At 38.9% G+C, this 24,322-nt stretch overlaps 1 protein-coding gene and 4 pseudogenes across 1 annotated transcript; all 5 read right to left on the reverse strand.

Moving 5' to 3' along the window:
* Positions 349 to 1,566, reverse strand: LOC107647230 (protein FAR1-RELATED SEQUENCE 5-like). The gene has a single exon (XM_016351337.1). The coding sequence runs from the start codon at positions 1,564 to 1,566 to the stop codon at positions 349 to 351; it is 1,218 nt and encodes a 405-aa protein (XP_016206823.1).
* LOC107647231 lies at positions 8,014 to 10,301 on the reverse strand (annotated as a pseudogene).
* LOC107647232 lies at positions 11,889 to 13,853 on the reverse strand (annotated as a pseudogene).
* On the reverse strand, positions 16,027 to 17,658 carry LOC107647233 (annotated as a pseudogene).
* The window catches only part of LOC107647235, a 30,342-nt pseudogene continuing 23,784 nt past the window's right edge, over positions 17,765 to 24,322 (reverse strand).

The raw sequence follows: 24,322 nt of genomic DNA on the forward strand, positions 1-24,322 counted from the left end.
GCGGCATAAAGCTATCCAATTTCGAAAACCGGCCGGTTCGAATCGGTTTTCATGACATTGTTTTTTTTCTCCAGCCCATTAAACGACACTGTTGGTGCAACAGTTAAACCGAAAAACTGCTAAAAAACCGTTCGATTTTTTACCGATTTATCAGTTAACTACCGGTTTGACCGGTTTTTATACCCTATTTTTCGCTAACCGATATTTATTTGACAATTATGTCATCTAAAAAGCATAAGTACGACTATTGGAAGAATATATAAAATATCATTAATATAGTGAAAAAAAAAAGTAAATACAAATATGAAACTGATTCTTTACGCAAAAATATTTAGATTATGGAGGTTGCTAATCATCAGTATCTAAATCAGCCGTCGGTTCGGTATACATGTCGTTATCATCCGAACCATTAGCTTCATCTTCTATAATGTTGTTGTCAATGTCCTTTTGCCAAGGACATGTTGTCTTCTTATGTCCTTCCATTTGACAAACACTACAACGTTGCCGCTTCTTCCTAGATGGTTGTCCTGAGCCTACACCGCTTTGATGCATATACGGATTGCTACTTTTAGCTACACCTGACTGAGGTTGATTAGTGCCTTCGTCTGCAGCCTTGTAAGATGAGTACAATCCCATAATTATGTCACGTGTATCTTCATATCTCTCTGGTACTTTAGCAGCAACAGCAGCCAATTGCTTCGAAAATTCCATCAAGGCACTTTGATGAATAATAACAACAGCATCCCTGGTGAACCCACTTGGATCATTGAGTGCTAATTTAACCTTTTTTGTCCATCTATCCAATACCAATGACCGGGGAATCTCGCAAATGTCTCTATCAACCAGAACTTTCACAATATGTTTGTAGGGAATTTCAAATGACTCCATTCTTAAACAGGTACACATGAAGATCATTTCTTCTTGACGAAAATCAATGGTCCACATAAAATCGGGCCTCCCATGCTTACACACAATGTACTTTATGCAATCATAGTTATTCTCTATGTTTAGCACCTGCATTGATCCAGCTCTAGAGAGAAATGGCCAAAACAGAAGAAATATCTCATGAGTGTATAACTCAGCAACATATCTCTCTAGCAGCTCTATACAAGTCTGCATGACGGGCACCCCATGTGTAGACTCATAATCAGCATTAAATTCTTTAAAGCGCAAGTGTGCAACATACCTTTGAAAATGCTCTACAAAACTTGTCAAATCATACCGCGACCCCACATACCTTGCCACAACTGAGTGTAAACCTTCACATCTTGAGGTAGTTCTAAAGCCAACAAAGAATTTTCCCCTTATATATGCAGTAGCCCACATATGGTTCTCTTCATACATGTTGATCACCCACGACTTATCCTCAAGGCCAAATTCTTCAATAAGCTTAACCCACTTACGCTTAAACACGGGAATCTCATAGTCTCCCAACATGATTTTTCTGAATTTAGATGTAAACGATGAATTTCCGACATTGCTAGTTGCATTTCGAATAAGGTGCCAAGCGCATAATCTATGTCTGACTTCGGGAAATACATCTCTTACTGCATTCCTAATCGCCATGGCCCCATCAGTTATTATTGAGGTCGGGGTCTTGCCCTTCATTGCAAACATGAGCTGATGCAGGAGCCAAATATATGTATCAGTAGTTTTGTCCACAATTAACGCAGCAGCAAAAACAATTGTTTGGTTGTGGTGTTAACCCCGCTGAATATGACTAATGGACAACTTTACTTGTTCTTCTTGTACGTATCATCAAAAGCAATAACATCCCCGAAGAGTTGGTAGTCTAGTTGGCTAATCCCATCAGACCAAAACAAGTTATGTAACAAACCTCTTGAATCATGACATGCCTTGAAATATAATTGTGGATCCTTCAACCGCATATCCTCCAACTTCTTCAACACTCGTGCTGCATCACCAGGAATTTGACGCCTTTGCCGAGCAATCTCATTGTACATATCTCTGGGACCATAGCCAACAAATTCATACCCGCCTGCTTGACTAGCTTGAAGACCAAATATCTGTGAAGAGCTAATCCTGGACTTTAGCATGTTCATCATTTGCATAATATCTGCCTATGATATTTTCCTGTGGGCAGGCAACATAGCACTGAATTGTGTATCCAATAGATCATGGTTGTGTTCGTCAGAGAAATAAAAGATATGCCACCTTCCAGTTTCTGGTACAAATTTAACATCCATTCGGGCTTCACATCCAGTTCTTGTTTCCAATCGAGGCTCCTTCTTCCTTTTTTCCATCGTGTAATATTTCTCCTCCCTGAATTCTTGCCTATGACATACAAACTTTTGTTTATAAATCTCGCCAATACTATTCTTGAAGGTCTTGCTCTTCCTTGCACTAAAGCCCTTCGACTTTGAGTACTTCAGATAAAAATAAAATGCAAGCTGCAAAGTAGAAAAGTGATATTTGCCAATTTCCTCCACAAAATTTTCACTAAAGTTCAAAGTTGTAATGTCTTGCACGGAGTCAACCGCATAAGCAGCTTCAAGGATATCTTCTGACTGATCAGAATCAGAAAAATACGCTCCCTCAGTAACTTCATCTCTGAAATCTTGTTCGAATTCATTCTGTTCATCCATCGTATCTTGGTCACAAACTTGCTCTTCTTGTTGGTTAATGTCATCCTCCTCCTGGTATTGCTCATTCATCTCAGTGTCCGTAAATATACCTGACATCTTAAAAATGTCCAATGAAAAAAAAATTTAGTACACTCCGTCTTATAACAGAACAAAAAATAGATATATTCTAATATTTCTAGCAGGGACGGATCCAAAGATTTTAATATGGAGGTGCCAATTTTTAAATAATTTTTTTAATCTATAAAAATAATTAACATATAGTTATTGGAGTTAGTTTTTCCACTACTCGCCCCCTCTAGGTCCGTCCCTGATTGCTAGCTAATTAATAATAAAAAATAATAACATCTATTTACTTTTTAGTATTTCTCAATGTCTGTGAATTAATAAAAGATAAAAAATATTTTTTCATTACACAATCAATTTCCCGAATAAAGTATCAAAACGAAGAATTGTAAAATTAGAGATTCTATTCATTGACCTCGATTTTGTAAACAAAACGATAGATTGTTTTCTGAACACTACAATGAAAAAATTGATTGGACCTTTGCTGATTGCTGCAACAGTGATTGTCAAATGATGAACAAATAGTGGATATTAAATAGACGGATAAAAAATGAAAAAAATTGGATATTGAATAATTGGTGATGGATTATTCACCAATTTATAATGTTAATATTAAAGAAAAGATAAGATTAGAGTATCTAAATCAAAATAAAACCTTAAAAATTGAAGATAGAATTTTAAAGATAAGATATATGAATAATAATTTAATAATTTATAAAAACGATAAGAAAATTGAAATAGGCATAGTACACACTTCAATCGATTGAGTAGCACACTCCAATCGATTGAATTGTGAACCTCAGGTTGTTTTGAAGCACTCAATCGATTGGAAGATATAAACAATCGATTGAATTATAAAAAATCTACATATTATTCATCGTCCAATCGATTGAAATACTATGACCAATCGATTGATTTATGCGAAAACCATGCTGCCTTGCAATTTTCAATCGATTATTTTGTGATAAACTGTAATCCAATCGATTGGTTTTCAAGGAAATACGATTTCACGGCCCTGGACGAACGTCACGGATCAAATATAAACTTTTAATCCATTGGAATGACCAAAAGCTTTATTACGATCAATGGAAGATCTAATTCGTTATTGTTTTTGTTTTTTATTGTTAATAAACATAATAGTTGATTCATAAAATAATATTTTATAAAAGAAAAAATAATTTTTATAATTAAATAAAATATATGGGGTTAATTTGTAATTAAAATTAGAAAATGACTATTTAGCAGTAACTAAACCAACTAAACCAATAACTAACTAAAAAAACTATTATCTTAAACTTACCTAAATAAATACAATAAACAAATACTAATTGAGTATATTTTCACATGTCACCTAACTATTACGTCCATCGATCAACATAAATTATTACAAAATTCAAATCCTTTTTATAAATATAGGCAATTACGTACCTGCACTCATATATTCTGGAAACTTCGGAACATGCATGACTTCCAAATCCAACACTCGCATGAAAGATGGCTCCTCAAATGGCACTTCGTTCGCGAGTGCATTTGCCACATCCGTCACATTTGGAGCCACAGTGCTGTCACCTTGATCTTCATCTCTGTCTGGACCAACAACTTCATAATTGCTTTTGAACTCTTCTTCACTGTCACTATTGTAATCTTCTCGTACAATATTCCGGTCGACCTCAGATTGTTCGAATTCAATGTACAACTCGATGAACGATATTCGAGCGTGACTTTCAATATACATTGAAAACATCTCTTGCATACTTGCTTCATCCGTTACATATTTGGTTTCAAATTGGACGAATCCACCAAACACCAGTACGGGATATCTGTATAAAATGCATAATATTTTCCTTGACATCTCAGAATCTATCTTCTCATAGATCACACCTTTAAGCTCTTCAAATGAGATTGTGAAGGGAATAACATCTAATGGATTTTTACAAATAAATTTCACTCCTTCAAGTATTTGTAACAAAATCTGACCAAAGTAATACATCTTTAAAAGAACTCTATCATCCATTTCTCTCACTCACCTAATTAAAAACAGAAACTTTAGTACCAAATTTTTTTACTTCATATCAGAGAAGAGAGAACACGGGTAGAAGAAAGGAGAAGAAGAAGAACATGGATCTAAAATCTTCTTTACAAGTTACACACTTTATATATATATATAACTAAATCGGACCCGATGATTACTTTCAACTCATTCAAAAATAAATTATTATAATCAAGTCGGACCATGTGATTTCATATACAAATTTCTAAAAAAAAATTAAATATATATACAACACGGACGGTCTGATATGCTTTGTCGAAGATTCAAATTTTCTATGCCTCCAAATCGGACCCTCCGATTTGATCATCACCTTTTCCATACAAAAAACTCGCATGGTCCGAGTTTTACACACTGAAACTGAGCAAAAACTGTCTCACACATTGATCTAGCACCCCAGGAACCCATAGCCAAGTACAACACTAACGTGATTTTCATAACAAAAAAAATGAGCCTTCAATTATATAACACTACATCAGTAAAAATAATTACTCTATAGTTATCTAAAAAAATAAATGTGATTACATGATGGTGTAAAACACTTTACACTATCAGCATCAAAATTAAACTCTAATAAATTTAATATATTTTTTTAATAAATAAAAAACAAAATTAACATAAAAGTTTTATTTACATTTAAAATTTTATAAAAACTGAAACAGAGAAAAAAATATTTTAGATAAGAAACCTTTAAAAGAGAAGCACGAATTTGACCAATAATTACATGTATTGTCAGGAAATTGGCCCATATGCACAAGTTTCATATTATTTGCATATAAATTTATTTCGTGAGAGATTATTATATGCTCATTTTATTATTTTTTATAAAATCTAAAAACAAATACTAAAATAAAAATAAAAAATAAAACACACTTTAAACATTTGGAAAATGAATCATATGATATAATAGATAGTTATATATTTGACTTTTATTTTTATTTATCAAATGAATATTATATTGAATCCTACATCAATAATATGCCATAACCATAACAAAATTTAGATGTAGAAATTGAATTAACAATTCTCTACTTTATACGAAAAACAAACAATAAAATCATATTTGAGATTGACAATAGCAGCGGAAAAGAAAATAATTTGTGGTTGCTTGCTTAGTTTTGGTGAGAGACGACATTAATGATTCAAAGTTTCAAATATAAACAGCACACGTCTCGGCAATATCACCACTAAGTCAAATTACTTAAAAAAATTGTGTACGGTTATTTCTTTGTGAATTCACAATTCATTTTATACCCATAATTTTTCAGTAAAATAGCATATTATTAGTTTTCTCTTACGTGTAAGTCATTCTTTGGTTTATTTAATTTATAATTTTGATGCAGACTGTTAAATTTCTCTTAATTTATTTTACAATAAATTTTTTAAGGTTCATCTAATTATTAATTATTTTGAGGTAGTACAATCATAAATTAAATAAAGTGAAATAATTAAAAGAAAAAAAAAATTAATGAATCATATACTATAATATTACTGATTCGCAACTGCCTAAATTACAAATTTTCGAGTTTCGAAAAAACACATACAACCCAAAACATAATCACCATTCAGATTCATTTTAAAGAGGACAAAAAACATATACAAGTTGGAAGAGATCACTCATCATATTATTAATTTATGTATTATAAATTAAAAATCAATACTTAGTTTATGCCACCAAGATTATAATCTATTGAAGAACTTGTTGCTAATCACTTTAATGGGGCATCTTCAGAGACATCATAAAAAAAGTCCGATGACAATGACCTCTCACATTGGCTCTTTTACCTTTCATTTAAGTCAAGGTGTGGCCACTACGTCTTTGCCAAATTTTCTTAGAGTACAGACTAATTATACATACATACATACACCAGCTCCATCAATAGCTTGATGATGACAAGTTTAATTTTTCTTGGAGCAAAATCCTTTAGGGGTTATCAAGTGCTTAATCAAGGTTATGAAGCAAAAAAAGTCAAAAAAATTACATAGAATTATATAGGATCAAATGAACACAACATATATATAATACAATCATTGGTAGAATAAGTTCAACTAAAATAGACTATAGACTATATACTATAGACTAGGATATGAAGGACACTTAGTATCATTGTATCAGCATTATGGATGGCAATGATCTTTATGGGTGGGACCCCTCTCCCGCCCTCAGTTCCCGCCACAGGTCTCGTTTATTTCTCTCCGTGAAAAAGGCGGATACTCGTGGGTATGAATGAATAATTAGATATTATTAAGTTTTAAATTTTTTTAAAAGATAATTAACACAACCATAATAAAATCTTATATAATTCAATCAAATATATCAAATCACACATAATCAAAGAAAAATTTAATATAATAACTGATAACATATACGTAAAATTTTTAACATATAAATTAAAATAAAATGAATTAAAGTTACTTACAAAACTTATATACATAAGAACATTTAAGTAAATTACTTTTCGTGAGGCTTTCACGGGACCCTGTGGGGCGGGTACCTCAATCCCTGCTCTTGTCTCCATTTATTCATGGGAGTAGGTCTCCGTCCCCGTAAAAATTTTGCAGGTCCACGTTAACCTCCTCATCGTAGGTAATCCCAGCGGGTATCCGTGGATGCGGATTATTTTGCCATCCTTTAGCATTGTCCATGATCACACTTCACAGCAGTTTTCATGATTATTTCCTATTTTCACGTTATACCAAGTGAATATTTATATTTTAAGTCACTCAATTCCTACAGACATCCAACTTTTATCTAAAGTATCTACATTTTTTTTCAACGAATATCTCACTTCAGATTCAGAAGGAAAGCTTTGGAACAACGATTGAGTTGTCTTCGAGTGAACCTAAGATCACGGGTTAAAGCCGTACAAAGAGCCACTGATTTAATTATTAGGTTAGGCTGCGTACATCATATCCTTTGGGTGTGGCTCTTTCCCAGACCCTGCGTTAACGTGGGATGCTTGTCCACTGGATTGCGCTTTATCTCATTTAAGATTTAGAACTCTTAAGTCTATATTTAATGCCAATAACTGCATTGGCACCTAAATACATGATCATCCATCTCCACTGTTATCAATGCAGCAAGTTACACATGGCATGAAAACTAAGAAATATAGGGAAGCTAAAATATATTGAGAATTACAACACTTTTTTTTTTAATTTCAATAGGACAAAACAGCTAAACTCTGAAAATTATTGAATGTGAAATTTTAGAATTAACAAATTTATTTAAACCTACTATTAGCATAATTGGGGCCTGCAATGCTTATCAATGAGATAGAAATCTTCGGCATAAATTTATTTGGTGTCTACAGTTTTTGAAAGAGGTGATGACGCATCACTATCTTCAGATTTTTCTGGACACATAGACTTCTCTGGCAAAGCAAGGATCTGTTCTTTATTTTCAAATAGCTGGTTTCAGTAGATACTATGCAATCGGCTAAAAAGCTGCTTCTTAAATGATTCAAAAGCCAAATCAAATCTTTCTAGTTGCTTCATGGCATTTAAATTATACAAGAATAAACTATAGTACAAATCAAAATTATCCCCCATGGTATTTTTCACCAAACTCAATAAAGTTTCATAACTGTTTGTGTTGATTGGTATTGTCTCTAACCCTAGATTTTCTAAAAATCTTCCTGTAATGTGTGTAACAAACTGGGATCTAACTACGTGCCAATCATGTTCAGCACAAGACATTTCAACCATCCGACATCCTTCCCTAGAAAAAATGTCGAGAAACCAACAACATCGCAATATTCTTGATTCTTCGTCCGTAATTCTAACTTTGTCATAAATAAGAGGAAGGTTTTCCAGCCATTCTTTCCACTCTCTGGTCCAAACATGGGATGTGTGTAGAGAACATCAAAATCAGGAGGCAAGTGTTGAAGGAAGATGTTATTAGAGAACTCTTTGACGGATAGTACATCAACAAACAATGTACTTCTCTTCAACCTTTGGAAAGGTAATGGTTTAAGAACTTTAACTGTCAAAAGGATGGAAGTACAGAGTAAGATTACTTCTGGATGCTGCTCACAAAGATCATCTGCGTTGCTAAAATATGAAACCCCTAATTTCCGAGCCACATCAGAGTAGTCTGATCTAGAATATGCCAAAACCTCATGACCTTGACTAAATATAGTTTTTGTAAGGGATTGACCAAAGTTTCCAAAACCAACGATTGCAATCTTGAGCTTTGTGTTCTTATCAGACGAGCTAGAATTGTTTGAAGCGAAACTACTTAGCAGAGCAACATCATTGGATCTGCATTATTGGCATTATTACTCATTAATCATTGTTATGTATTAACCCTTTTCCCATCACGAGAACATCTTCCGAATTCAAAATGATTAAGTTGCTTGCTCTCAATGTCAACAAACACGAACACTCTCTAAAATATCAATCACAAATATTCACACAATATAGTAAAAATCTCTGAGATTTTTCAAGTTCCAAATATCAAATACCTGGAATGCAGTAATGCAGATCCATTATGAGCTTGCCGGAGCAGTACATGGCTATTACTTCCATCCAACTACTGCAACCTTTCACCATCCTCCATCAACTGATTCCTGACCACGTGATGCAACCGCGCAATGAGCTGCTTCCTGAGATCCTCAAATGCCGAATCAAGCTTCTGTAGCACCTCCAAAGAATTCTTATTAAACATGAACAAACCATAATACAAATCAAAGCTATCCCCCAGCAGTGTTCTCCATCAGCCCCAACAAACTCTTGTACCCTTTCGTATTAATTGGCATCGACTTCAGCATAAACCCTTCAAGAATCCTTCCAACAGTATGAGTAAGAACTATGAACTGGCAGAGTAACGATCGTGATCCTAGCAACTCATCTCTTCCATCTTGCAACCTTCTCTAGCAAACGCATTGAGGAACTTCTCATAGTGAAAAACACAGTGCTCGTTGTCAAGGATACAATCCTTCTCAAAGACGAATGAGAGGCTGGTCCATCCGTCAGGTGCAGACTTAGGTCCGAACATCAAGTGAGTGCAGAGGACGTCAAAAATCGGAGGGGAGGAGCTCAAGGAGGACCTTCTTGGGGAATTCTTTTGACGGACGGATGTCAACAAAGAGAGTGTTGCACTTGAGGCGCTTGAGAGAGAGCATGAGGAGCACACGATCCATTGAGATTATGGAGGAGTAGAAGAGGATCACTTCGGGATGCTCCTTGCATAGGTCGTCGGAGTTTTGGAAGAACGATACGCCAAGCTTTTTGGCTATGGCAGAGTGGTTGGAGCGGGAGTGGGCGAGGACGGTGTAGCCTTGGCGGACTAATGTGGCGGCGAAGAATTGGCCGAAGTTGCCAAAGCCGACAATTGTGATCTTGAGGCACTAGGAGATAGTGAACTCTTTGGCGAGCTTTGACTCTTAGTCAAAGATCTGAGCAGCATCAATGGAGCGCACGCGAAGTGGTCTGTAGGTGGAGAAAAAGCAATATAGATTCTACTTGGATGGTAGTAAAAATATGGATGGGAGGAGAGAGTGATGATTGAGGATACGGCAGACAGTGTAATCTGGAAAGTGATTGAATGGGCTTGAAGGGTTGAGGGTTGTAATGGAGATCATGGTTGTTTCGGCGGCAGTTTTGAGTGGTTAGCCTTGGCCGGTTTTCTGAAAATTGATCTGGACGACATTGTTTGGTTTGTGTTTAGGCACAGGAGGTTGCAACGGAGTTCAGGGAGCTGACATTGGCAGGATGATGCGTGAGCATCATTAGTATCTTTTCTATGTGATTTACATGGTATTTTGTTGATTTATTAGAATTTTCTAGTGGATTATGCCCCATTGGATGCTACTTTGAGTTTTTTTACTTTTGATTGATTTCAGGTAGCATTCGGATTAAGAATTGGTGGAAAAATGCATGAAGAAGCAAACCAAGACCACGCGTACGCATCATTGGAGCAGAAAGAGGAGCCATGCGTATGCACGACTACAAGGGCTTAAGTGAGACAATTCTCCTCTGGATGGGTGATGCCAAGCGCCACGACTCGGTGTTTAGCGCCTAAGGCTTCGTGATACATACCACAGTTCAGGACACCTGGTGCTAAACGCCCAGCCACCGGTGTTTAGTGTCAAGACCACTTTTCTTTGCATACAAAGCTTGTTGTCTGGGTGGCACTAAACACTCAATACCTATCGTTTAGCGCCGAATGCATATACAATAATGGGACCACACGTTGTAACAAATCAATGTGGCTTTCAAAGATTTGATTTTGTAAATCAAATAGATATTAGAAAAGATCTCTTAGGGTTTTATTTAAGTTTAAATCTATTTCTAATTAGGACTATAAATAGGATTTAGATCTGTCTTTGCGGGAACTTCTCTTCTCCTAAATTTCATTCCGCACTTTTACAACTTTTCTCAACTAGGGTTTTCTACACCATGAGCAACTAAACCTCCATTGTTAAGGTTAGAAGCTCTGTTTACTTGAATAGATTAATAAATAATTGTTCTTCTTCCGTTAATTAATGTCTTGATTATTGTTTAAGGATTAGTTTCGTTTTTCATCCTAGGGATTAGTGATTATTGAAAAATAACTCTAATTCAACTTGAATTCTATTTGAGTCTCGAAAAAGTTATATCATTAGAATTATAGCTTAAAACCAATTTCTCACAACTTCTAATTATCTGGACTTTGTGTGTTACGTGACATATAATTGCATTATGCTTTTGGGTTCTTAGAGTTGTGTGGCTTATAAATCGAAAATTGAACATAACCCTCTAATATAATTGAGTAATCAAGGAATTGACAGTCAGTTAGATTAGAGGAGGTTGGATTGCCTAGGAATAGGAATTTAATCACCTGGGGTTTGCCATAAACATAATCATTGCATGATCAAAATAGTTGACATTGAATATTAATCCGGACATTTAAGCATCTCCAAAACCTTAACTCCATTCTCATACCGTTTTCTCAACCGTTCATTGTTTGCTTTCTTATTTTATTGTCTTTTATGGTAATTGATAATCAAAACCCTCATTTTAATTTGTGTAACTAGAATAGCTAATAAACCATTGTTTGCTTAGTCCGTTAATCTTTATGGGATTGACATTCACTCACAGTGAGTTATTACTTGGTACCACCCAGTGCACTTGCTGGTACGTTGTGGTTTGTGAAATTCTGCAACCACGGGACAGTGGCTACACAACGAAGTTCTGGACAGTGGCTTCGAAGTTCAAATGGTGGTTGCGCGATGGAGGAGAAGGAAGTTTGTAATAATCAGCATCGACTCCAACATCAACCCTTCAAGAATTCTGCCAATGGTATGAGTAATGAACTGTGAATTGGCGGCGTAATAGTCGTGATCCTCGCAACTCATCTCTACCATCTTGTAACCTTCTCTGGAAAATGCATTGAGGAACCTCTCACAGCGAGAAACATAGTGCTCCTCGACGAGGATACAAACCTTCTCGAAGACAAAAGGGAGACCGGTCCATCCATCAAGTGCAGACTTAGGTTCGAACATCAGGTGAGTGCAGAGGACATCAAAATCAGAGGGGAGGAGCTCAAGGAGGAGCTTAATGGGGAATTCTTTAACATAGAGGACGTCAACAAAGAGAGTGCTGTGCTTAAGGCGCTAGAGAGGGAGCGTGATGAGCACATGCTCAGTTTAGATTATGGAGGAGCAGAGGAGGATCACTTCGAGATGCTCTTTGCTTAGGTCAGCAGGGTTTTGGAAGAACGATACACCAAGATTTTTGGCTGCGGCGGAGTGGTCAGAGCGGGAGTGGGCGAGGACAGTGTGGCCCTGGCAGACTAATGTGGCTGTAAAGAACTGGCCAAAGTTGCCGAAGCCGACAATTGTGATCTTGAAGAGCTGGGAGATAGTGAACTCCTTGGCGAGCTTTGACTCGTAGTGGAAGAGCTAAATGACTTCAATGGCGCGCATGCGGAGTTTTATGTAAGTGAAGGAAGAGCAATAGGGATTCAATTTGGACGGTAGTGAGAATGTGGATGGGAGGAGAGAGTCACGGTGGAGGATATAGTGGACAGTGTAATCTGGGGAGTGATTGAACGGGGTTGAAGGGTTGAAGGTGTCAATGCAGAGCACGGTTGTTTCGGCGGCGGTTCTGACTGGTTAGCCGTGACCGATTTTCTGAAAAATTGATCTGGACGATGTCATTTGGATTGTGATTAGACTCCAGAGGTTGCGACGGAGTTCAGGGAGCTAGCGCCGGTGGGATAGTGGCTACGTGTTTGAGGCAGGAGGTTGCGACGGAGTTCAAGACAATGACTTCGAAGTTCAAACGGTGAATGTGTGATAGAGGTGAAGGAAGTTAGTATTAATTGGTGTCAACTTCAGTATCAACCCTTCAAGAATCCTTCCAACGACATGAATATTGAACTTCGAACTGGCGACATAACGGTCCTGATCCTAGCAACTCATCTCCACCATCCTACAATCTTCTTTGGCAAACGCATTGAGGAACTTCTCACAGCGAGAAATACGGTGCTCCTCGTCGAAGATACGAACCTTCTTGAAGACGAAGGGGAGGCCGGTCCATCCGTCAGGTGCAGACTTAGGTCCAAACATTGGGTGAGTGCAGAGGACGTTGAAATAGGAAGGAAAGATCTCAAGCAGAAGTTTTTTGGGGAATTCTTTGACGGAGAGGACGTCAACGAAGAGAGTGCTGCGCTTGAGGCGCTGGAGAGGGAGCGTGATGAGCACGCGCTCGGTTGAGATTATAGAGGAGCAGAGGAGGATCACTTCGGGATGCTCCTCGTATAGGTCGTCGGGGTTTTGGAAGAATGATACGCCAAGATTTTTGGCTGCATGGAATGGTCAGAGCAGGAGTGGGCAAGGACAGTATGGCCTTGGTAGACTAATATTGAGGCAAGGAACTTGTCGAAGTTGCCGAAGCCGAAAATTGCGATCTTGAGGCGCTGGAGATAGTGAACTCCTTGGCGAGCTTTGACTCGTAGTCGAAGAGCTGAGTGGCACCGATGGCACAAACACGGAGGGGTCTGTAGGTGGAGGAAGAAAAATAGGGATTCAATTTTGAAGGTAGTAAGGTTGTGGATGGAAGGAGAGAGTGACGGTTGAGGATATGGCGGATAGTTAATCTGGGGAGTGATTAAGTGTGGTTGAAGGGTTGAGGGTTGCAATGTAGAGCATGGTTATTTCGGCGATAGTTCTGAATGGTTAGCTGTAACACCCTAACTTAAATCCTATCCTTGAAGGCTTTTAAATAGGGTGTCACTCTTTTAGGAAGCAAATTAACCTAATCGTTATGCAAGGAAGAAGAGAAATACGCATGAAGTTTTGGATAAAATCAATAAGCAATTAAAAGATAGAATTGAACACACACAAGCAAGTTCGAGCAAATAAAATAACAACGAAATTCCCATGGGTACGGTTTCTAATAAAAAAGAAATGCCTAAAAATAGCTATGATGAAAAATTCAATGCATCCTAACTAATTTCATCGAAGAAACTCCCATCCTTGTGTCATATTCTATCTTTTGTTAGGACCCTTCAGTCTTCCATGAATTGAGGTACCTGCAATCCTTCCAATACTTTTCTGTGAGGTGAAGATTTGGTTCTGTTGTGTGGGGTGAACTAAGATCTGACGGAATGCTGAAGTGGGAGAATAGGGCACGTACTCCACCTTTGGACTTCTGCAAAAGTTCAATTACTCCTCTAGGTCCTCCTCTATTGGGTCCTCCTCCTGGCTAGGATTGCTGGACTCCTCTTCCTCTGTCTTAGAATCTGATTTGAGGTAGACCACCTCGGGTGACCGTTTCTTGGGTGCTGAAGTGTTCATATCTAGGAAGGTTAAACAGGTAGCTGGGGGTCTTCTCTTATGAAATCTTGACCTAAGCAGATAGTTTGGAGTACGGTAGTAGTGATTGTAGCTACCCACGTGTGCTTTGAGGGATCATACTCAGAAGTCACCCTCAGGGGCGTTGCGTCATCTCTATCTGCTGTGCCATGCTCCTCTAGAGATAGTATGGGAAAAAGAAGGGGTGAAAACTTAAAAGATCTCAGTAGGAGTGTTATGTGGACACCTCCATATCTATCCCCAGCCCACTTATGGGATTTTAAAAATATGGCGTGGTATACATATATAAAAGAAAATAATAACATAATCAACATAGATAAGCCAAACAGAGGAATGGATAATCAACATAATCATAACTTACTGGATACACTTTGAAAATAAGAACACAATCAAACTTTCCTTTTCTTAACTTGTTTCTTTTACGGAAGGTATTGAGCTCAAACCGGTATAAAAGGTGGGAGTTCCCTTTTCTTACTGAATGTTCTTATCCCGAAAGTTAGTTTTGGCGATCACCTTCTCTTACCGAAGAATCATCTCGATCAATCACCCTCCCTTACCAAGGGGTCATATCGATATATTGTCTTTGGGGGTCACCTTTCCTTAACGAAGGATCGTTCCCTCAGTTCAATTTACAGACAATGTTATTTAGACATACATAAGTAGAGAATCATTTAAGAAGATATAACGACAAAAGGACATGTAAAGTAATGATACCATAATGGTGATAATGGCACAAGATAGTCATGTACTCCTTAATTAAAGAGATAATAATAACATATTGGCATTGGTTTGGACAGTCTAGCATCATATTTTTAAGGCACATAACGAGAATAAAGCATATTAAATAATCCAACCAAGTTTATGGAAAGGCATGTACTTTTGGTTTAAAAGGCTTGTAAGATAGTAGTAACAATTATAGGAATAACATTCATCACAAAACACATAAAATATGCATGTACTCTTGATAAAAAAAAGCTTTAAACAATGATAGGTTTGCGTATCGGAGAAATTTTGATGACAAACATGATGTATGTGTGTAAAGGAAAGGAAAAAGAAGAATAATGCTATAAGACACACAACCATGATAGTAGGATAAGAACAACATAGATGGTAATAATAACAAAATACAGCATAATGCATGCCAAGCATAAAAATAACAAAATATAATTCCCTATTTTTTTCTAATTCCTCTTTATTGACTATAAGGTTGACTTTTGTTTTTGTACACAGAATATTTTTGTAGAAAGAGAACGGGGAGGATTAGTGTTTGGGAGGGGTGATCTTCTACCTATCGGTGTACCCCTATTTATATTCTGGTGGTAGGTAACTTGTGTTCAAATTTCAAATTGAATTTTCTAGAAGGGGTGAAGGGCAGTTGTTACATTAGCTGTGGCCGATTTTCTGAAAATTGATCTGGCCGACGGTGTTTGGTTTGTGTTTAGGCTCAGGAGGTTGCGACAGAGTTGAGAGAGCTGGCTCCGACAGAACAGTGGCTACACGACAGAGTTCAGAATGGTGGCTTCAAAGTTTGAACGGTGGTTGTACGATGGAGGGAAAGGAAGTTCGGATTAATCGGCATCGACTCCAGCATCAACCCTTCGGGAATCCTTCCAACGGTATGAGTAATGAAATGCAAACCGGGGGCATAACGGTCGTGATCCACGCGACTCATCTGCACCATCCTGTGACCTTCTCTGACTAATGTATTGGAGAACATCTCACAGTAAGAAACACAGTGATCCTCGTCGAGGATACTAACCTTCTCGAAGATGAAGGTGAGTCTGGTATATCCGTCAGGTGCGGACTCAGGTACGAACATCAGATGAGTGCAGAGGACGTTAAAATCGGAGGGGAGGAGCTCAAGAAGGAGCTTCTAGGGAAATTCTTTGACGGAGAGGACATCAATAAAGAGACTGTTGCACTTGAGGAGCTAAAGAAGGAGCATGAAGAGCACGCGCTCTGTTAAGATTATGGAGGAGAAAGGAGGATCACTTCAGAAAGCTCCTCCCAGAATTCATCGCGATTTTGGAAGAACGATACACCAAGTTTTTTGGCTGCAACAGAGTGGTCGGATTGGGAGTGAGCGAGGAGGTATGGCCTTGGTAGACTAATGTGGCGGCAGGGAACTGGCTGAAGTTGCCAAAGGCGACAATTGCAATCTTGAGGCACTGGGAGATAGTGAACTCCTTGTCAAGCTTTGGCTCGTAGTCAAAGTGCTGAGCGGTGTCGATGGCACACACGCGGAGTGGTTCGTAGGTGGAGGAAGATCAATAGGGATTCGATTTGTACGGTAGTGAGAATGTGGATGGGAGGAGAGAGTGACGGTTGAGGATACGGCGGATAGTGTAATCCGTAGAGTGATTGATTCGGTAGGAGCTCAAAAAGGAGCTTCTTGCGGAATTCTTTGACGGAGAGGACATGAATGAAGAGAGTGCTGCACTTGAGGCGCTGGAAAGGGAGCGCGATGAGCACGCGCTCGGTTTAGATTATAGAGGAGCAGAGGAGGATCACTTCGGGATGCTCCTTGCTTAGGTCGTCGAGGTTTTGGAAGAACGATACACCAAGCATTCTAGCTGTGGCAGAGTGGTCGGAGCGGTTGTGGGCGAGGACGGTGTATTCATGGCAGACTAATATGGTTTCAAGGAACTGTGCGAAGTTGCCGAAGCCGACAATTGTGATCTTGAGGATCTTGGAGATAGTGAACTCCGTGGCGAGCTTTGATACGTAGTCGAAGAGCTGAGTGGCACTGGAGACGTAGCATGAAGAGCACCCGCTAGGTTGAGAATATGTGGAGGAGCAGAGGAGGAATGATTGAATGGGCGAGGACGGTGTGCCCCTGGCGGACTAATGCAGTGGCAAGGAACTGGCCGAAGTTGCTAAAGCCGATAATTGCAATCTTGAGGCATTGAGAGATAGTGAACTCCTTGGCGAGCTTTGACTCATAGTCAAAGAGTTGAGCAACGTAGATGGCGTGCACGCAGAGGTGTCTATAGGTGGAGGAAGAGCAATAGGGATTCGATTTGGATGGTACTGAGAATATGGATGGGAAGAGAGAATGACCATTGAGGATACAACAGACAGTGTAATCTGGGGAGCGATTGAATGGGGTTGAAGGGTTGAGGGTTGCAATAGAGAGCATGGCTATTTTGTCGGCAGTTCTGAGTGGTTAGCCATGGCCGGTTTTCTGAAAATTGATGTAGACGACATCGTTTGTTTGCGTTTGGGATCGAGAGGTTGCAATGGAGTTCAAAGAGCTGGCAACGGTGGCAAAGTGGCTGCCCGACGGAGGTTGGAGGTTGCGACAGAGTTCAGGACAGTGGCTTCGAAGTTCAAACAGTGGCTACGCGATGGAGTGCAAGGAAGTTCATACTAATCAGCGTCGACTCCAGCATCAACCCTTCAAGAATCCTTCCAACTGTATGAGCAATGAATTGCAAACAAGCAACGTAACTGTCATGATCCTCGCAACTTATCTCCACCATCCTGCAACCTTGTATGGCAAACGCACTGAGGAACCTCTCACAGTGAGAAACACAGTACGCCTTGTCAAGGATATAAACCTTCTTGAAGATGAAGGGGAGGCCGGTCTATCCGTCAGGTGCAGAGTTGGGTCTAAACATCAGGTGAGTGTAGAGGACGTCGAAATCGGAAGGGAGGAGCTTCCTGGGTAATTCTTTGACGTAGAGGATGTAAACAAAGAGAGTGTTGTGCTTGAGGCGCTGAAGAGGGACCTTGAAGAGCACGCGCCCCGTGGTGCGGTATTTATAACCCACTAACTTACCGGCAAGTGCACCGGGTCGTACCAAGTAATACCTTACGTGAGTAAGGGTCGATCCCACGAGGATTGATGGACTAAGCAACAATAGTGTTTGATAGGCTTAGTTAGACAAACAAAAATTGGTGTTGAGATGCAATATAAAAGACATTAAACAATATCAAAAATATTGAAGAAAGACAAGTAAATACTTTGGAAAAAAATATGGAGAAGATAGTTAAGGTTTCAGAGTTATCTATTTTTCCGGATTAACTTTTCTTACTAACTAATTTAATTATGCAGGATTTAATTTATGGCAAACTGTATGTGACTAGACCCTAATTCCTTAGACCTTCCTAGTCTTAGAGTTCCAATCTGATGGCATTAGATCCCTTTTTATATCTAATCCTGATAAATTTAAAATCTAATATTTAAAATTAAACTTAAAATAATATCTTTTCCTAATTTAAGATTTGAATTTAAATTCGAATTAATTAAAATAATCAAGTCTTCAATGGATGGATGGGGACCACTTGATTTATCCATTCTGCAGCTTCTAATCTGTATTTTCTGGGCTGGAAACTGGGTTAAAACAGTCCAGAAATTGCCCCCAGCGTTTTTCTGCGTTTTCTGCATGTGGCGCATGTGACGCGTCCGCGTCGTCCATGCGTTCACGTCATTTGTGCATATTCCAGTCCACGCGTTTGCGTCAGGCACGTGATCGCGTCATTGTGATTTCCTCTATTCCGCGCGGTCGTGTGAGCCATGCGTCCGCGTCGGTATTCGCTGGTCATCTCCTTGGCTTCTTCTCTTTCTCTGCAGAAACTTCATCAAATCCATCCGAATGCTACCTAAAATAAATAAAATTGCACAAAACTCAAAATAGAATCCATAGTGGCTAAAATATAATTAATTCTTAATTAAATTCAACAATTTAGGTGCAAATTCACTAGGAAAATATAGGAAAGATGCTCACGCATCACAACACCAAACTTAAACTGTTGCTTGTCCTCAAGCAACCAAAACTAATATAAGCTTAGGATGTGAATTTGCATGAGAATGAGAGTTAGATTAAGCCCATGTCTTCTCTTATAGTGGGGTTTACAACTACAATCCTGAATAATTTTGGCATCTCACTTTATCATTTGAAGTTCAGAATGATTGGCATCCCTAGGAACTCAGAATTCAGATAGTGTTATTGATTCCCCTAGTTCAGTATGTTGATTCTTGGCCGTGACCCTAAGCATTTTGTTTTCCAATATTACCACCGGATACATAAATGCCACAGACACATAACTGGGTGAACCTTTTCAGATTGTGACTCAGCTTTGCTGGAGTCCCCAGTTAGAGGTGCCCAGAGTTCTTAAGCACACTCTTTTTGCTTTGGATCACGACTTTAACCGCTCAGTCTCAAGCTTTTCACTTGACACCTTCACTCCACAAGCACATGGTTAGGGACAGCTTGATTTAGCTGCTTAGGCCAGGATTTTATTCCTTTGGGCCCTCCTATCCATTAATGCTCAAAGCCTTGGATCCTTTTTTTATCCTTTGCCTTTTAGTTTAAAGGGTTATTGGCTTTTTCTCTGCTTTTTTTTTGCAAGCTTTGTGTTTTTCACTGCTTTTTCTTGCTTCAAGAATCAATTTTATGATTTTTCAGATTATCTATAACATTTCCCTTTTTCATCATTCTTTCAAGAGCCAACAATTTTAACATTCATAAACTTCACTATAAAAAATATGTACTGTTCAAGCATTCATTCAGAATCACAGAAAATACCACCACATCTAAGTAAGTGAGACTACTCTAAAAATTAAATTCAAACTCTCATGCCCTACATCTGTTCTTCTTTATTTTTGATTTCAAGTTTAGTGGGCAATACATGAGACATCTTTCAGAATTTAAGCATTTAACAGAAAAATTAAATTAGAACCTATGAATCTACTAATAAAGGATCATGCAATAAACAAAACAAAGTAGCAGGAAATCAGAACATACATAATAAAGTGGGAGGGAATAAAAAATGAAAGGAACTCAACCACCTGGGTTATCTTAGCGATCGTTTTATTCTTCAGGTTGTGCTCCTTTGTGAAGATGATTCGCCTCCCTTTGGTGCCATAAGAATAAACAGAAAACCCTTAAGCGAAGCGTCAACACCAAACTTAAAGGTTTGCTTGTCCTCAAGCAAATAAGAACTGAAAATAGAAGAGACAAATGTTAAAATGAAAGAAAAAATAAAAGGATAAGAGAATAAGAGAGAATTAGGATTGGGAGGAGAGAAAGAAAACTGGGTGGCGCAAGCGACGCGTTCGCGTCAATGATGCGATCGCGTACGTCGCGCATTCTTCATAATGACGCGTTAGCGTCAGGCACGCATCCGCGTGCCTTAGATTTTGTGCGATTCGCGCGAAGCCAGCTGCGCGCCCGCGTGACTTTCTGTTCGCATGGCTTGGGAGCCAAATTTTCCTACGACGTGTTTGCGTGACCAAATTTGTGCTTTTAGCACACTTCTTGCGTCAAGCCAGCACAACTCTCTGCCCAGACACCTTTTACGTCGATTCTTCATGTCACGCGTCCACGTCGATGACGCGGTCGCGTGAGGTGGCAAAATCATGAATGACGCGCATGCGTGGGGTACGCGTCCGCGTGGGCTTGGTTGTGCTAGAGACATCATTCTTGCGCCACTTTCGCGCAACTCTCTGTTTAAATTTATTTTTCACGCACACATGATTGACGCGTTCGCGTCAATGACGCTTGCGCGTCGTGTGTCTCTCTCTCTCTTTTTTTTTTGAAATATAGCTTGAGGTGTTCGGTTCTTGGAAGAACATAGCTGCATGATCAGAAAATTAGTAAGAACTCAATAAAAATAAAATAAAATAACTAAGAAAACTACTACTACTAAAAATAGCTAAGGATACGAAATTATCAGGTTGCCTCCCGACAAGCGCTTCTTTATCGTCACTAGCTTGACGGTCAGCTCCTCTAAGGAGGAGGATCATAGGGGCTCAGCTCTTCACCCCTTACTTTGAACTTCTTTCCTGTGTCTCCATAACGTAGCTCAATATGCTCCAGAGAGAGGATTCTGATTACTGTATAAACCCATGCTGGATTGCTGGTCAACACCACCTTCATTCCTGGGGAGAAACCTTCAGTGGGGATCTTTTTGTTTCTCCATCCTCTGGGTATTTTTTTCTTTTTGGGGAACTCCTCCTTGGTGGATGATGCAGTTCCAACACCAAACTTAGGTTTGATGTCAGGCGGAATTTTATCGGTTGTCACCACAGGAGGTTTGAGTTGCAAATTCTGCTTTGCATCATCAGGGGATTCTTGAAGGTTTGGATCAATAAGCTCAGCCTGCATGCACCTCTCTTCTTCACCTGTTGAATGTACATTTTTGAAGACATGAAAGACCAGTTGCTCATTATGCACTCTAAGCACTAATTCACCCACTTCTACATCAATCAGAGCCCTTCCAGTGGCTAGGAATGGTCTTCCTAGAATTATAGAGGCATTCTCATCCTCCCCTGTATCAAGAATTACAAAATCTGCTGGGAGGAAGAACTTACCCACTTTGACCAAGATATTCTCCACTAATCCGTATGCAGTCTTCATAGATTTGTCCACCATCTATAATGCTATCTTTGTGGGTTGTGCCTCTTGGATCTACAGCTTCTTCATCACAGACAAGGGCATTAAATTGATGCTTGCTCCCAGATCACATAATGCTTTCTCAAAGGTTGTACTCCCAATGGTGCATGGAATTTGAAAGCTCCCTGGATCTGGCATCTTCTTTAGTAAGTTATTCTGAATGATGGCAATGCATTCTTTAGTCAGGACCACTGTCTCATTTCCCTTTAAAGGCTTCTTCTTTGACAACAGATCCTTCATGAACTTGGCATAGAGAGGCATTTGTTCCAAAACCTCAGCAAAAGGAATATTGATTTGCAACTTTCTGAAGACTTCCAAGAACTTTGAAAACTGTTTGTCTTTGGTCTCCTTTTGAAGTCTCTGAGGATATGGCATTTTAGGCTTGTACTCAGGAGCCTTTGGCAATGTAGGATAAGTGTCAAGAGAATCTGGGAATGGGTTGTCTGCACGCTTTGGAGGGGTGTGCTCCACTTCTCCCTTCTTCTCCTCTGAAGCTTCCTTTTCAACTAGCTCTTCATTGGCCTTGGTCTCAGAGCCAGCTACTTTACCACTTCTCAATTGAATAGCCTTGCAATCTTCTCCTGGGTTCACCACTATATCCTCTTGAAATATACTTGCAGACCTCTCAAGTATTTGCTTGCTCAGTTGGCCCACTAGCACCTCTAAGTTTCTAATAGAGGCTCTGGTTTCTTGTATAACTTGTGCTTCCGTACTTGCCACTTGTTCACTTATTACGGTGATAGCCTTGCATTCCTCTCTTGGATTTAGAATTGTGTTACCAGGAAGGCTATTAGTGGTCCTCTGATCAATTTCATTAACCTTTGTGGCTAATTGACCCATTTGAATTTCCAGGTTCTTGATGGATGCTCTGGTTTCCTATCTAAAACCTGTCAATATTGCTTCCAAATCATTGTTCTGCTAGAAACTTCCCTGAGAACTATTGTTGAAGTTCTGAGGTCTCTGAGGTTGGTCCCTCCATCCAAAATTTGGGTGATTTCTCCATCCTTAGTTGTATGTCTTAGAATATGGATCATTGTTGGGATTCCTAGGGCCATTCCCCATGTAATTCACCTGTTCATAAGAAGGTTGAGCATAATCATGATTATCATTTTGAACAAAATTACCTGCCATGTCATAGGAGATTTCTTGGGGTAGATTTTGAGTGTTGATAGCTGAGACTTGCATGCCACCCATCTGTTGAGTAAGTAGATTTATCTGCTAAGACATAAGCTTGTTCTGAGCAAGAAGAGCATTAACGGCTTCCACTTCCAACACGCCTCTCTTCTGAGAGGTCTCAGAGTTCACAGGATTCCTGTTAGATGAGTACAGATATTGGTTGTTTGCAACCAATTCAATAAGCTCAATAGTCTCCTCTGGTGTCTTCTTCTTGTGCAATGAACCGCCTGCAGAAGTGTCTAGGCTCATTTTGGACATCTCACCCAAACCTTCATAAAAGATATCTAGTTGGGTCCATTTGGAGAACATGTTCGGAGGGCATTGCCTAGTCAGTAGCTTGTATCTCTCCCAAGCTTCATAAAGAGTTTCACCCTCCTTCTGTCTGAAAGTATGAACTTCCAACCTAAGCTTAGTCAGCTTCTTTGGTGGGAAAAATTTTGTGAGAAACTCAGTAACAACCTTGTCCCAAGTATTCAGACTCTCCTTTGGTTGGGAATCTAGGCATAACTTTGCTTTATCCCTCAGAGCAAACAGGAAGAGCATGAGTTTGTACACCTCTGGGTTCACTCCATTTGTCTTCACAGTATCACATATCTGCAGAAAATCAGAAATAAACTGATTTGGATCTTCATGAGGAAGTCCATGATACTGGCAGTTCTGTTGCACCAGGGTGACCAATTGTGGCTTCAACTCAAAGTTGTTTGTAGTTATAGGAGGCACCACAATACTTTTTCCATAAAGATCCGCAGTAGGGGCAGAATAAGAGCCAAGCACTCTCCTCTGTTGATCATCCCCATTCGAATTTACCACATTGGCATTAGCATTATTATTTGCCATAGTGAATTCTGCAGCCTTGCAAAGTCTTGCTTGTTGTAAACGTCGCCTGAAATTTCTTTCAGGTTCAGGATCAAAGTCTAAGAGATGTTCTTTGTCTCTACTCCTGTGCATACACAAGCAGAAAATAAGAAAAAAAAGGGACTCTCTACGTCAGAGTGCAGAGAAGTCCCTGTGAGGTAACCTGTGTAAAATAATAAAATAAAAATACTAAATAAATAACTAAAAAAAATTAAAAATTTAAAAGAAAAAATAAACAGAAAAATTAAAATAAAATTAACTGAGTGACACCAAACTTAATTTCAGAAAGTAAAAAAAAATATTAGTGCTATTATAAATATTTTTTTTAGAAAAAATAAATAATAAAGAAAAATAAAATAAGACTAATAAAAT

Source organism: Arachis ipaensis, chromosome B06 (assembly GCF_000816755.2).
Source record: "Arachis ipaensis cultivar K30076 chromosome B06, Araip1.1, whole genome shotgun sequence".
Taxonomy (NCBI): domain Eukaryota; kingdom Viridiplantae; phylum Streptophyta; class Magnoliopsida; order Fabales; family Fabaceae; genus Arachis; species Arachis ipaensis.

Bases quoted from the DNA above. Each gene is read 5' to 3' on its own strand.
- LOC107647230 (XM_016351337.1), bottom strand. From the start codon at position 1,566: ATGGCGATTAGGAATGCAGTAAGAGATGTATTTCCCGAAGTCAGACAT.